At 39.0% G+C, this 14358-nt stretch overlaps 1 protein-coding gene across 3 annotated transcripts in view; it reads left to right on the top strand.

Moving 5' to 3' along the window:
• SLC10A7 (solute carrier family 10 member 7) overlaps nucleotides 1-14358 on the top strand; it is a 195353-nt gene that overhangs the window by 137490 nt on the left and 43505 nt on the right. For 2 of the 3 annotated variants that reach the window (XM_048846950.2, XM_048846951.2), the window contains 2 exons: nucleotides 84-119; nucleotides 9458-9541. In XM_048846950.2, the coding sequence (XP_048702907.1) occupies nucleotides 84-119; nucleotides 9458-9541 (120 nt within the window). The remainder of the gene's footprint in view (nucleotides 1-83; nucleotides 120-9457; nucleotides 9542-14358) is intronic. The other variant, XM_048846952.2, reaches the window with a different exon arrangement.

Raw genomic sequence — 14358 nt, 5'->3', positions numbered from 1 at the left:
GTATTTCCATGCATCAGGGTTTAAGATGACAAAGAGAAGATTCTGCTTTCCTGGCTAATAAAACATTCTTTTATTTCTTCCAGGGTATCATTATAACTCCACTTCTACTGCTGCTTTTTGTGAGTATTTTGATATTAAGATTCCAATCCCTTTTTTTAAAGTAACTTACCACTTATTAAAAAATATACTGTAAACCAGAAGTTTCATTGATTTTTACATTGTTTTGATACTCAAAAGGAGTTGTGGTCAGTATTTGGGACAGACTTCTTCCAAACTGGTAATAAATAAAAATGTGTCACAGCAAACACAGTACCCACTGCTTCCTTTTATAAGGGGGTGTGAGCCTGCTCATCTGACAGTATCACAAAAGCATATGCTATCAGACAAGCTGAGCCAAACACACATGTTTGCAATGACAAAATGCCTACCCCAGTAGGAGAGCTATCTTATAGCATGTGCTGGGGTAGCATGGGATCATAATGAGCCAAAATGTTTGGCCAGGTAAATGCAGTCTTACATTTGGGCAACTAAAACCTATGGGTATTTTTGTGTTAGAGGTGTGTGAGAGATTGGAAAGGGGATGACAAATTACTGAAGCCATTGGGTGCCACTAACAAGAACCTTGTTGACTCTTGTTTGTTCAAGTCTTACTCAGTCGTTGGTCATCCGTCAGGGTCTTGGTTACTTACAGTTCATGGAAGCAGACAGAGATCTGGTTGCAAGTGATGTTTATTCGTCATTACACAGTGAGTGACCCTGTAACAGGCTGGCAGTGTTTCCCTGAAATATCTAATATCATTTAGCAGGTGTTGATCCTGCTGGCAACAGGATACATGGGTTTCATGGAACCACTGAGGTATGTTGCTCTCTGGGGAGAGGAGATATAGGGTATGGGCTGAGAAGTCCTGAGAAGCGGCCAAGCCTGTCACGAAGGTTTAAGTTGAACTTTGTTGTCTTACTGTTAATTTCTGTATTATGACAATCAAACCCCCGGAAAGGGTTGTAAGTATGGACTCACGGTGTGTAAACTGTGTTTTAGTGTAGGTTATGAAAGACACCTGTTCACAGACAGAGCTAATATGACTTCCTTATAAGGAAGAGGGAAGGAACTGCTTCCGGATGGTCTGCTACTACTCTCCTCGCTGTCTGCCCCTCTTCTGCTCTCCCTGATAGATGGTAATTCTTCCAGAGGGGTGGAGTTACAAGACCAAAATCCCATTTTAAAAAGACAAAACTTTTGGTTTTATTACCTTGAACATGAGCATCTTTTTCACTTTCTAAGTGATGTCTTGTACCCCAACTGAGATAGGATGTTTTTGAAACGGAGCCTGGGGGAAGGCGCATTTTTCGTAAAACCTGAAATTTATTTAATTTTTCAATCGTACAACTTTTGAAACAAGATAAAGTCTTGATTTATGTCAGTGACATCTCTTTATGGGCAAATAAAAGATTAGGTAACAAAATACTCCAGCCAGCTAGTAGTCAGCCGTAACGTTTTTCATCTTGTATCTCATCTTCTATTTCATCTTGTAGCAAGTTGTAAAAGTCTCTAATGTTCAAGAAGAAATAGGAGCCAGAGAATAGGCATGTGTGCTTCCAATCAGTGCTGAAGTTACTAGTGTAACACTGTGCCACTTAACTGTTTATTATTCACCGTACTACTATTTGTAGCACTCTGAGCAGTTTGCTCTCGTGAAGAAAAAGAAGTTGTCACTTCTTAACAAAGCTCTAAACAAAATGTGTGGACTAAAATCTGCAAAAGCTGCAGATTCTTTCATTATCACAGTGTTCAAAACTTGAGCCATGATTCTGTGGGATTTATTGATGTATAAAAGTCTAGTGTGTGACAAGGGATGATTTGTCCTTTGATACTCTATTCGTGTTGGATGGAATTTTCAAAAACACTCAGCACCAAGGTAAAACTCTCGTTGGAGTTAAGCCAACACTGGTTGTATTTATGTTGATTTCAATGGACACTGAATGGTTTTCAAAAGCACTTCAGTGGGCTTTGGATCAGGCCTATGATGCTCGCTAGTGTTAATAAAGCAATGGCCATGCTCCAACAGAGTAATAATACTATCATTAGAATACTATATTATAGTAATAATATTTATAAGACTACCATAAGCTCTTAAGGCAAGGCCTGTATGTGTAAACAGTGCCTAACGCTTTCTGAGTGCTACCAGAATACACTTAAATTATTATTTATTAACTTGTTCTTTAGATAGCTTGGCCCTAGATGGTCACAGTTTAAATTTTTCCCTCTTTGTGCCCCATGTTAATTTCTGACAGTATATAATGTTTTGAACTGCTTCCTTTGTTTGTAAATGTCTGTTAATGTAAACATGAGTTGTTTTAACAAAGTTGTTAAAGACATGTTGAAGTAGACAAATGGAAGAAGAGTGAAAGCTTGTTATAAATTATATATTTCCTGCAAATAATTTATTTCCCTAAATGAATGGTGTTAAATATAAGATTCAGTCACATTTCTGAAGAGAATACTTCTACTACCAAACTTATTATATAAAGCTTATTTAGCAAAATGGTCTGAGATTTGAAGACTGATTTTATGAAACCTCATATATTGTACCCTCAGTTAGCAGACTTTATCTTTGTAGGTACCCTTTGTTAGATTTTAAAGGATAGCAACCGTCATAAGCATCACTGATTATCACTGTAATAGGAAGCTATAGAACCTTGGCTTCCAGCTGCATTAAACCCCAGTATTGTTGTCCTCATTATAACTGTTATTTTTAACACTTATGATGTTGGATTCCCAAGGATCGTGTTATAAAGGGGCAGTGTAGCATAAACAATACACATTTGCATTCATATATGTGATGAGCAGAAAAGGGTTTAAACATAAAGCACTCTGAGACCCATTGGTTGCAAGTTAACATGGGAATATGCCATTCTCCTTTCTTTGCAACATTTTGCAAGATTTTATTAGAGGGATATGGGATCCTATATACTAGAGCACACACGACAAGTTCCTACTCTCCTTGTGTCAGGTTAGATATTTAAGTGAAACCAGTAGTGGCAGTACAGTAATCAAGATTTTTAAACTGAAGAGCCAGTTTTTTAAGCTGTTTTAAAAAAAAAATTCAGAAAAATAGTAAGCTAAGAATTCACATAGACAAGAAGAAATCTCCTTTTGGGGGAATTTCTCTACTAATGATGAATAATTGTCACAATGTAGAATTTAGAGAGTTGGTAGTTTAATTCCCCAGGCTTTGTCCCATCATGTGGGTATGGAGCAGTACCTTATGTTTACAATTATCTTATTACTTTGTTCTCTGTTTTCAACTAATGTCTGTACTTTTCCCAGTAGCAGTAATGATACTACATTTATAATAATCCGTATTCATCTAAATGGATTGCACAGTGCCTTACAATGCCTTTGCTGACTGGTTATAGAAGCTGTATCCTTTGCTGTGAATACTGAAATAACTGCCACCTCCTCTCAGGTGAAACAGAGCAAATGTTAATAGCACACAATAACGATGAAGAACAGTTTATGTTAGGAAGTGATGAACAATATCTAGTGAAACAACAGAGAGAATTTAGGTAAGCAGAATGTAATTACTTGAATCCCAAATGTGGCACCCCTACTTAAGTTGATTAGCATTGTATTTCTTGAACAGGTTTTTTTTGTCTTGCAGAGTACAATTCTACTTAACACGAGTAAGGGTGCAGGAATCAAGCTCTCAGCTTACAATTTGGCTGGAACACTAAGGCTAACACCTATACTCTTGTGAACATTTATTATTTGAATTCTAAAAATATGCTGCCATTGCCAAAGCTTCTGGGCACATTTACGTTAATAAAAGACAGTTAAACAAATTGTAACATCATGCTGTGAAGGTAATAGTGCTGTGATCTCTTTAATAACCTCAAGTTGTCAGCACCATTGTTTTTATGTCTCATCTGAAAGAGAGAAGCACAGCACTCTGGAACACTTTTAACTACATCATCACTCCTGTGTCTCCTTAAAATATAACATCATTAAGACAGTATGTGTACTGTATGTTTGTATTTGTGTCTATATCTTTTTTAAGGGCTGGACTGTGCCTTGTAAGCACTGCCCCAGGTGGGGGAAGAGCTGAATGCCTCAGGAAAACAGTCTCTTGGAGCTCCCCTGGGAGCAGGGAGAGCATAGCTGTTGTGCTACAAGTGCCAGGTTCTATATGAAAATGGCTCTGCCCCTCCTCTCATCCCTCTTGGGATGGCTAGCACCACTATTCTCTCTGGTCCTGCCCTTGGACGAGTACATGGACTTGCAGTTATGCTCAGCTGAGGAGGTTGGAAGCTCCTTATATTGCTCCTGCTCTTATGCCCCTATTCAGGGGTAGAACAATATCGCTCTGAGATTTTACTTTGCTACAGTAGTGCTGACATAATAAAACATAGCTGATTAATCACAATGTATTTGGTACCACAATATAACAAATCATTTGAATGTTTATGAAAACAAAATTTTACTTTGTTTACTTTTTGCACTTTTTTATGATATTACATTACAACTCTGCCGTGGTCTTGAAATTATTAGCACTATTGTGTATGAACGGATGCTAGGTACTCTCTTTAATTTATGGAAGTATGGTTGGTTGGATAACAAAGTAACAAATACAAAGATGTATGAATCTATATATCTTTACTGAAGTCACCAAAGAAACGTTGGGCTAAGTGTGTATTTTACATTCTTGTGTACGTCAGTCTTCAAAGCTTGCCTGCAAAACCACTTAAACCTGGAATGTTAAAAAGCCCTTGCAACACTCATGTACGTTTGTGAAAATATACTTAGCAAAACTCCAAGTGTCATGTACTACTTCTGTATTTGCCATACTATCAAAGGTGATTACCATGATACAGGTGTTGAAGTAGAAGCTTTTCTACTTCCTAATCAGCTTGCTCCTTCTACTTGATTTATTCAGTGATTTTTTCCTATGTTCTGTATGTTATATCAGTCATTTTGATGGGGTGCTTGTGAACAGTGATACTACAAATATTAGAATATAGTATTAGTGAAAGAATCTCGGCTCAGTCAAGGGGAGAAAACTTCAGTTTAAACATCTTGGAGGAAAGGACTACTGAAAAGGAACATGAGTAAAACTACATGTTGCCATAAATATTAAAGTTTTATTATCTTTTAACATTTGCTTTATGTTAACAGTCTTTAAATGAAACTACTGTTCCTCAAAATGCTGGATTTCTCAGATTTTCAGGAAAAACAACCTGGATTTCTTTGCACTGTACTTTGTTTCCTTATTTCCCTGGTAAAATAGCTTCCCTTTTTCAGTATCATAGAACATACACACATTCATTTTTTGTGAGTTCTTGACAAGTGAAGGCTGATTGCCGGTCAACTGAAGAATGAATTGTTAAATAATATACTAATAGCTGAGAAGACACAGAAGTTGTTAAGGAAGTTGTGGCTAATGTATGTCACTGGTGTGTGACAACAGGTTGATTGTGGGAGTGAGGAAGACGATACAGTGCATTAACTGTTTACAGGTCAATTATTTCATCTGAATGATTTAAAGTGCACCATCTTCTTACTACCTTGTCTATAATATCTATTTTGTATACAGATTAATTTCCTTCTTAATCTCTGAGGAATGAAATGATCAGTGGAAATCTTTCCATTGACTTCAGTGAGCTTTGCATCAAACTCTGTGTGCCTTTGTGTCAGACTAACTTTTGACTGCCTTACATTATACTTCTTTTTTAGTGACCAAACAACAATACAAATCCTCCCATCCCCTACCACATATATAGATAATTGCACATCTGCAAAGGTAGAGGAATCTAATATCTGTACAATTTCTGTGGAGGACTTTCTATTCCACTTGTCTCTACTTTTGTAATTGTATACCAGATATCACTTTAAAACACATGGAGAGTCTTTTAAAGATGTCTTCTGCCTATTAAACTAAAATTGTTTTTATGGCTGATAGAATACATTTACCTCTAAATAGAAAACTCACAAAATATTGCAGGAGTCTGCAAATTGCACCACAAACTCAAAAAGCCAATGACCCTTCCAGTCTGTCATCTCTTCTTTTTACCACCTTCCCCACCCTAATTATCTTTGGTGAGGCTTGCACAGATTCTCGGGGTGCACAGCAAGGGAGAAGGCTCAAGCTGGCTAACAGTGTACTTAGTAGAGTCTGAGGACACAGCCTGGAAAAACATGTTAAGTACAAGAAAATGCTGTAGAGCAGAGAGCCCAGAGTTCCTCTGAAGTGGACTCAATACGGGCAGCAAATGTGGCACTGGATTGTAATTTGGTACGACTGGCAGGAGGTGTTTCTTCTGAGTCTGTGGCAGTTCTGGGTGTAGCCTCTTCCTTGGGGAGGACACCCCAGCTGTGATATCTGCCTTGGCAGCCAGAAAAAAGAAGATTGACCACCTGTCATGTGGAGTTAGGATAGGATTGGAAGTGCAGAGTGTTCTCATTTTCATGCGAGGAGGATTCCTTTATACAACAAAAAGTTAATTATATCCTATCACTTCAGGCTCAGTCCGTGTCTCTCCTGTGAACTCTGCTATAAACAAACCCACTAAATAATTTGGCAGGTGTTGTTAAAATTGGCAGTCTCTGGAGCTGAGAGGTCTAGGGCTGGAGTAGCAGGAGCATTGCAGGTCAAGTTTAAGTACTGCACAGTGACAGGATTGTGTGGAGAAACTCGTCTGGAACTTGCTCCCAATATGGCCTTACCCTGCAAACCCTTATTCATGTGTTCATTCCTTACTCCTGTGAGTTATCCCGTTTAAGTCAATGGGACTATTTAAGTGAATAGGGACTACTCAAACTGGTCCCCTTGTCTGATTCTAGTTAGTGCTTCATAAGCCTGTGCCGTTAATGAGCACCATATTCAGACACAGATATCCAGAAGAACACAGGCTATTCAGTACATATAAACAAGGTATCCATTAAATAAAAATCACATGCCTGTGCAAAGAATTATTGTTTTAAAATGAAATATACTGGCAAATCAATTTTTCAATATTTTGAAAGACAGACTTGTGATGAGATGTGATTAAATGCTAAACTTGATCTCCACAATTTATGTAACAAGTTAAATGGAAAATAAGTGATAAGAAAACCCAGTCACATTTTTACAGCTATTAATACCTGATTGGTATTATTTTATTCCCAAAGTTGTTTAAGAAATGTTCCTTCTATTTGGCTTTCTCAAACAAACAAAAAAGGCAGCTCATTCTTAGGTGTTGGGGTTATGATGTTAAGGAGAGTAGCCAGTCGTCTACCATTAACTTAAGATTTGGAGAAGTTTGAATAGCTCCTTACTTCACGTTTTTTCCCCAATCTAGCTCATTTTAGCTCTCTGCTAATAGATGAGACCATAAGTCCCAAAGTACAGTAAAATCTGGAAACAGCAAGTGCGGGTGATCAAGAAGGAACGTGTTCTTGTGAGATTTTCAGTCTAATTTTGCATACTATGTATGTCCAGATAGTTTTGATAAGGCTTAGTTAAGCATCATCTCAGAATCTGAATCATCTGAGATTCACTTATCAGTGGCCAGATTGTGTCATTGATCAGGGGCTGAAAAGTGTACTTATTTTGCATGAATGAAAATTCCTCCTTCCTCCTGTCTTCTGTATCCTCTGGGCATAGATTCAGGGCCAGCTCTTTAATGGAGCTGTGATAGTTTACACCAGCTGAGGATCTGGCCTGTTGTCTTTAAGCTTATAGACCTTTTTTTCTGGGACTTGACAATGATAAAATGCCACCAGTGACATCATTGTAGAGTGGGTAAGGGAAACAAGAAACCAGGAATCTATCTTTGAGGAAGGAATAACGGCAGTACCCTGAGTGGGGGAGAGAAGGCTGGCACTGTAACTAACTATGTATGAATAAAAGGCACTAGGATACAAGACAGGGCCAGGTGCATGCACTCGTCAAAAACAGGGGGTGTCAAAGTGGTTATTCACATTTGTCATGAAAGAGCTGAACTTTTAAAGCTCTGATTTGGAAGATCATTGCTTTGTATAAAATAATTTGTTTCTCATAGGTATATTTGTTTGTGATATGGCTCCCTTTTCGTCTCCCATCCCTCACCCACTATAATTCAATTTCCTTTTCTTAAAAAACTTGACATCTGTGCTGATGAGTCCACAACTGCTTTTAATCTGAAGCCTTGAGATTCCTTTCAAATGCAGATTCTGTGCTTGGAAATGCTACATTTGAAATAATAGTTTGAAAAGATGGCAAGAATATTGGTGTCTAAATGGCTGTCTTTTTCAGCAATATTTTCTATTGTCAGACATCTTTTGATTCTTGACTTGGAATGTGATTATACACTACGTCTAATTGACATAAAACGTTCAAACATTCAGATAAGTCAGTGAATCCTTCACACAAATACAGTGTTGTTACTGTAAAAGTATTGTAGCCTCAGGAAGCAAAGTGAAGGGTTCTGGAATCCTGACCACCCATTTTGATTTACTTCTCTGTGGTTGCTTTTAAAGTTTTAAAATCTTCATTTTCACTTGAAAAAGCTTATTTGAACATACCGTCGTTAATGCTTTTAACTCTCCAGCCCAAAAGTAGTGTCAAAATAGGGTTTGAAAACTTATTAACCTTTTAATGCTTCAAAAGTTGTTACAGGGATCATTAGAAGAGCAAATCCACCCTGGAGGCTGTGTATTGTGTGATGAGATTTTGGTTAATCTGCAATGGAATTTCTGCAAGGAACCAGGGCTCTACCTCTCTGTTCACATTTGCTTAAAATTGGAGGTTGAGAGGTTCATGTGCAAAAAGGATGAAATTTCTCCTTCGGAAAATGTCCAGGCAAGATTCTCCCTGATACTGCAGTCCCATGTGAGGTCACAGATGGAGCAGCAGCACATGAGCTCATGCATACCCAGTATGTGCCACAGCAGGGGCCGCTGTGCCACATCCAAATAGGCTGGTGTAGAAGGAAACACTGGGGAGTTACACAGAGTTATTCCGGAGTAGCTATTCCTGGTTAAGTCCATGTGTGGATGTTTTCATTCCAAAATAAGAATGCCTTTTTCCGAATTGGCTAATCCACTGTGGAAGTGGATTAAACCAATACGGAATAAGACACTCTTATTCATGAATAAGAGCATCTACACATGGAGTTATTCAGGCATAGTTAATCCACTTTAAATTCATATCCTACCTTATTCTAGATTAATTTTCGTATGTAGATAAATATTGGCAGAATTGGGGCTTTAGACTATAGACTCTTCTGGCAGAGACTGTCCTTAATTTTGTAACTTGTGGAACATCACGTATATTAATTGGGCTTAACAGTTACACACGTGTGTGTAAGTAGGTGTGTACACATAAGTAAAATTATACATCAGGACATCAGTCGATATAAGTAAATATTGCAGATCTTTTGCCGAGCTCAAAACAGATGTGAAGGAAAGGTTCAATATTAACAATGTATTTTTATTTTGTAGCTTGGATCATCCTCCTCTGTGCCTTTTACATCTATATTCTCACAGCTGTTTATGACTGTTGTCGTTCCTCTTATTATTGGACAGGTAAGTCTTTTAAATATACTTTTTTTTTTTAAAAGAATAAGATAAACTGTCAACACAGTATGCTGCCACATAGGACACAGCCTCAGGATGGTGGAGTCTAAGATCATAGAGAAGATACTACAGTGCTCCCTGGAGCCACGTTGGTCTTTGTTGAGATTGAGCATCTGACCCTCACTGCCGCAGACATACACTATTGCATAGAAGAAGAGAGGAGAGAAGAGAGTTTGTGAATATAAAATGGGGGAAGATAGCAGTCCAGATTGAGAAACTTGCAGCCCAATGCAAAATGAGCTTTGAGAACACTCTATAGTTCTTTTGTCATATGCCCTTTACCTGGATGATGGAAAAAATTCTTCCTGTGTAATGGCTACTGCTAATTATGTTAATTAAAAAATCCTGTGTTAAAAGAACTTGAAGGTGGTAAAGTCAGGCCATCAAAAGTTAGAAAATGCCAGAATTAAGGCTGCCTGCACCTTCTGAATGCACATTATAATACAATCTTTAATTATGTGATCACATACTATTTTTTTCCCACAGAACCTCTGCCTCATTCTGAGCACAGGATGGATGGCTCGGTGAATGAGCAGCTGTTCAATATTTCATTTTAGCCTCATCATTCAGTGTGTGGCCCCTGCCTTATTTATAGCATGCAATTTAACCTTGCACTGAACACAGAATTAATTTCCTCCTGAGCTTTTGTATTACACTTGTCACTGTAGTATCTGAGCGCTTCACAAACATTAATGAATCTTTAAAAAGTCCTGTGCAATAGGGATGTTTTATCTCCATTTTACAGATTGTGAACTGAGGCACACAGATTTTTGAGTACCCAAATTGAGATACCTACAGGCTGATTTTTCAGAATACTTACCATTTTATAGCACTTTATGCATTCAAAGCACAATTCCCATTGACTTCAGTTGCAGTTCTGAACACTCAGTCCTTTTGCAAATCTGGCCAACGGTGCCTCATGCTGGACACCCAGAAAACAACACGCAACAACTGCCTACCTGTGAAAAGTTCGATACAAGTAACTTGCCCAGCATCTCATGGGAATCTGTGGCAGAAGCAGAGAGAATCCAGTTCTCCAGGGTGGTATTCAACTGCCTTAAACATGAGACTATCTTTTCTTTTCCTGCAATCCCCTGCCTCTTTCACGATAAACTTTCCAACTTCAGCAATACACATGGACAGGGGTCCGACAGAAAACAGCCTTATATGCCACACAATTCTGATTCATTTCCTGAACACTGTGCATCCTGTGCACTGGCATCTTCTAACTTTTGAGGGCTTGGTCTTTGCAACCTTAACTTCCTTTTAATGGATATTTAATGTAATTTCCTATTTTTTCAAAAAGGCAAACTGAAAAAAAAGAAAAAAGAAAGAAAAGAAAAGAAAATTCCATCATGTGGGACCATATTGCTGACCCCCCACATGGGTCATCATCAGGGTTCAGACCCTTAGATCCTCAACACAGAGTTCTTCCACTTGAGCTAACTAATTATCTAGTGGCAATAGTAGGCAGTTATCTTCTATGTCAGGGAGTTCTCAACCTTTTGCTTCCTGAAGCCCACCCACATGCTATAAAAACTCCATGGCCCACCTGTGCAACAACTGTTTTTCTTCATATAAAAGCCAGGGCCAGCATTAAGGGGTAGCAAGCAGAGCAGCAAGCAGGGGCACCACGCAACAGTGGGCACCGCAAAGCTGAGTTACTCAGGATGGGGGGATGAGAGAGACACTTTACCACGGGAATGCACAGCTATTTTCTAGAGATCACAGGGATGTTGAGACTCAGGAATCCTGGGATCAGTTTCAGGTTTGGGAGGGGAACGTGCTGTAGTGATTATAGACCCTTCTGCCCCTAAGCTTCTCAGCTCCAGTCCCTTTCTTTATTTTGGCTCCTGTTCCATCACCACCACCCTCTACACCACATCCCTTTGCATTTGAATAAGGCTGCTTCCTCTTTCTTGTTCATGTTTGTCAAGGTTCCTTCCCCACTCTGAACTCTAGGGTACAGATGTGGGGACCTGCATGAAAACCTCCTAAGCTTACTTTTACCAGTTTAGGTTAAAACTTCCCCAAGGTACAAACTATTTTACCCTTTGCCCTTGGACTTCCACTGCCACCACCAAACGTTTATCTGGGTTTATTGGGAAAACGTTGTTTGGAAACGTCTTTCCCCCCAAAATCCTCCCAACCCTTGCACCCCACTTCCTGGGGAAGGTTTGGTAAAAATCCTCACCAATTTGCATAGGTGACTACAGACCCAAACCCTTGGATCTTAGAACAATGAAAAAAGCATTCAGTTCTTGAAAAGAAACATTTTAATAGAAGAAACAGTAAAAAGAATCACCTCTGTAAAATCTGGATGGTAAATACCTTACAGGGTAATTAGATTCAAAATATAGAGAATCCCTCTAGGCAAAACTTTAAGTTACAAAAAGACATACAGACAGGAATATTCATTCTATTCAGCACAACTTAATTTCTCAGCCATTTAAAGAAATCATAATCAAACGCATATCTAGCTAGATTACTTACTAAGTTCTAAGACTCCATTCCTGTTCTGTCCCTGGCAAAAGCATCACACAGACAGACCCAGACCCTTTGTTTTTCTTCCTCCTCCCAGCTTTTGAAAGTATCTTGTCTTCTCATTGGTCATTTTGGTCAGGTGCCAGTGAGGTTATCCTAGCTTCTTAACCCTTTACAGGTGAAAGGGTTTTTCCTCTGGCCAGGAGGGATTTTAAAGGTGTTTACCCTTCCCTTTATATTTATGACAATGTTCTAGTTGGGAGAGGGGAGGTCACTGAAAGCACGAGAGATAGTCTCCCTACCTCTCACTTCTGGTGCACAGCGCCACAGCATGTTTTAGCAGCTGCGAGGAGCAACTAAGGGGAAAATGCTGTTCAGCTTTTACAGCCCAGGGATGGAGCATGCTCAGTTGCTGTGTGGGTGGTGCATGTGTAATCCAGTCAGCATGCAGGAACTGTGTGTGAAAGGAGCATGCCGATGGAATCTTTGGAGAATAACATTTACAGCCTCCAACAAACCTCTGCTGAGCAGATGCAAGGTGTGATTTTTTTCATAGGCTTATAACTTGGTCATATTTGAGCAGACTTTCATTGAGACAGCACTAGGCACACCCCCAGACACCAGGGCATCCCTCCTGCCAAGTTTCAAGGTCCTACTCTAAAGTATGGAGGCATGACTAAAACATCTCTATGAAACAGTGGTATGTATGTATAAATAAATAAAATAATTAACAGGGTCAAAATAACACAGTTTTCCCTAATTTCAGTCTCAGAAATGGCTTGACCATTTTGATTAAAGTTTTCCAAAAAATTCAGCCTGAGGCAGACATGTGGCCTGTATCAACCCAAACAGTTAAAGTTTGGCAATAATAAAAGCAAATGAAAACAGGGCCTTATAATGGAAAGGGTTGTGCAACCTTAACTATAAGGGCTTGTCTACATGGCCAGATACTGCCCAAGAAGCAGTAACACAGTAACATCCCATGTGGACACTGCTATAGCAAAGCACAAGTCCCAGAGTACGGCTTCATGTGTTACTGCTCGAAAGTGTAGTATGCCAGGTCATACTACAGGGCTTCAAGTATACTGTAGCAGTGTCCACGTGGGTCATTGCTGCGTGGCAAGCTGGTGTACTATAGATTCACACCCTGGCTTTCTGCACAGTAACTTGCCATGTAAACACCTATAATATTAAATCATTTTACTGAATTTTAAGGCTAGCATATAGTATACCTTAAAAGGTTCTTGGAAAGTATTCTTGTTTGATAGAAGAAGTTAAGACCCAGGAGGACTTCTATGGTAACGATAGCCACCGGACTCGAATACTGATCCCCTGCCATGTGACACAGGTATAACTTTTTGTAACTCTGACCATATCACATACTGAGGAAAGGAAGTAGGCCCCAATTCAGGGAAGTATATGAGCACATACTTAACTTCAAGCATGAGACTCAAACCATTGAAGTCTATTAGACTGCTTTTGAGTCAAGGAGATGCATAAATGCTTTTTTGAATTGGGGCCATAAAGAGAAACCTCTTACCAGCATTTCTGTGTCACACCTTTATTGCATGTTGGAACTAAACTAAATCTTTGGTAAAAATGGAGCAAGCAAAATTTCATGTATCCTTCAGTCCTGCAGGGACCCAGGCAGAAAATTGAAAGAGGGGATTGCAATATTCCAGTGTGCTTGGAAGCAAGTGATATTTCAGCAAAACTAAATAGAGTGAAATCCTCCACAGCGCTACATGTAGCAGACCCAGAGACATTTTGGTAGGAGTCCTTAGAGGATTGCAAAAAATTTCAAAAATACTTTGATCCGTGCACAAATATTACTCAGGAAAGATGCATTGTATTACAAGAAACCAACTGCCAGGTGAGATGACATACCCCAATATCAATAAATCAAGGTTTTGTCAGACCAAAGAAGGGAGGAAGTTCCATAGATGAAGGCTTTCCTTTGGGAATGCCTTATCTTTAGCCCTAAAATGTTCAGACTGAGGACTGTTAGCAGCTTTAGTAACTGATGTTAACTGAGAGGGTGCGTAGGGAGAGAGGCAGTCTTAGGTAGCCAGGACCAAAAAACATATTTAGTAAGATTTTATAGCTCAATTCCAACACCTTCAATTGCACACAGAAATCAATAGGAAATCAGTGGTAAGTGGAGTGCGTCAGAAATTTTCCAATGGAGCATTCTTCCATTGGAAAATGCTGATTCATCAACATTGAAATGTTGTGTGAGTGTGTGACTATTTCACCAGGTTCGTTTGCAATGGAACTGCTTG

The sequence above is a fragment of the Caretta caretta genome, chromosome 4 (genome assembly GCF_965140235.1).
Source record: "Caretta caretta isolate rCarCar2 chromosome 4, rCarCar1.hap1, whole genome shotgun sequence".
NCBI lineage: Eukaryota > Metazoa > Chordata > Testudines > Cheloniidae > Caretta > Caretta caretta.
Note: the sequence above shows the minus strand (reverse complement) of the source record. Positions and strands in the feature narration are given on the sequence as shown.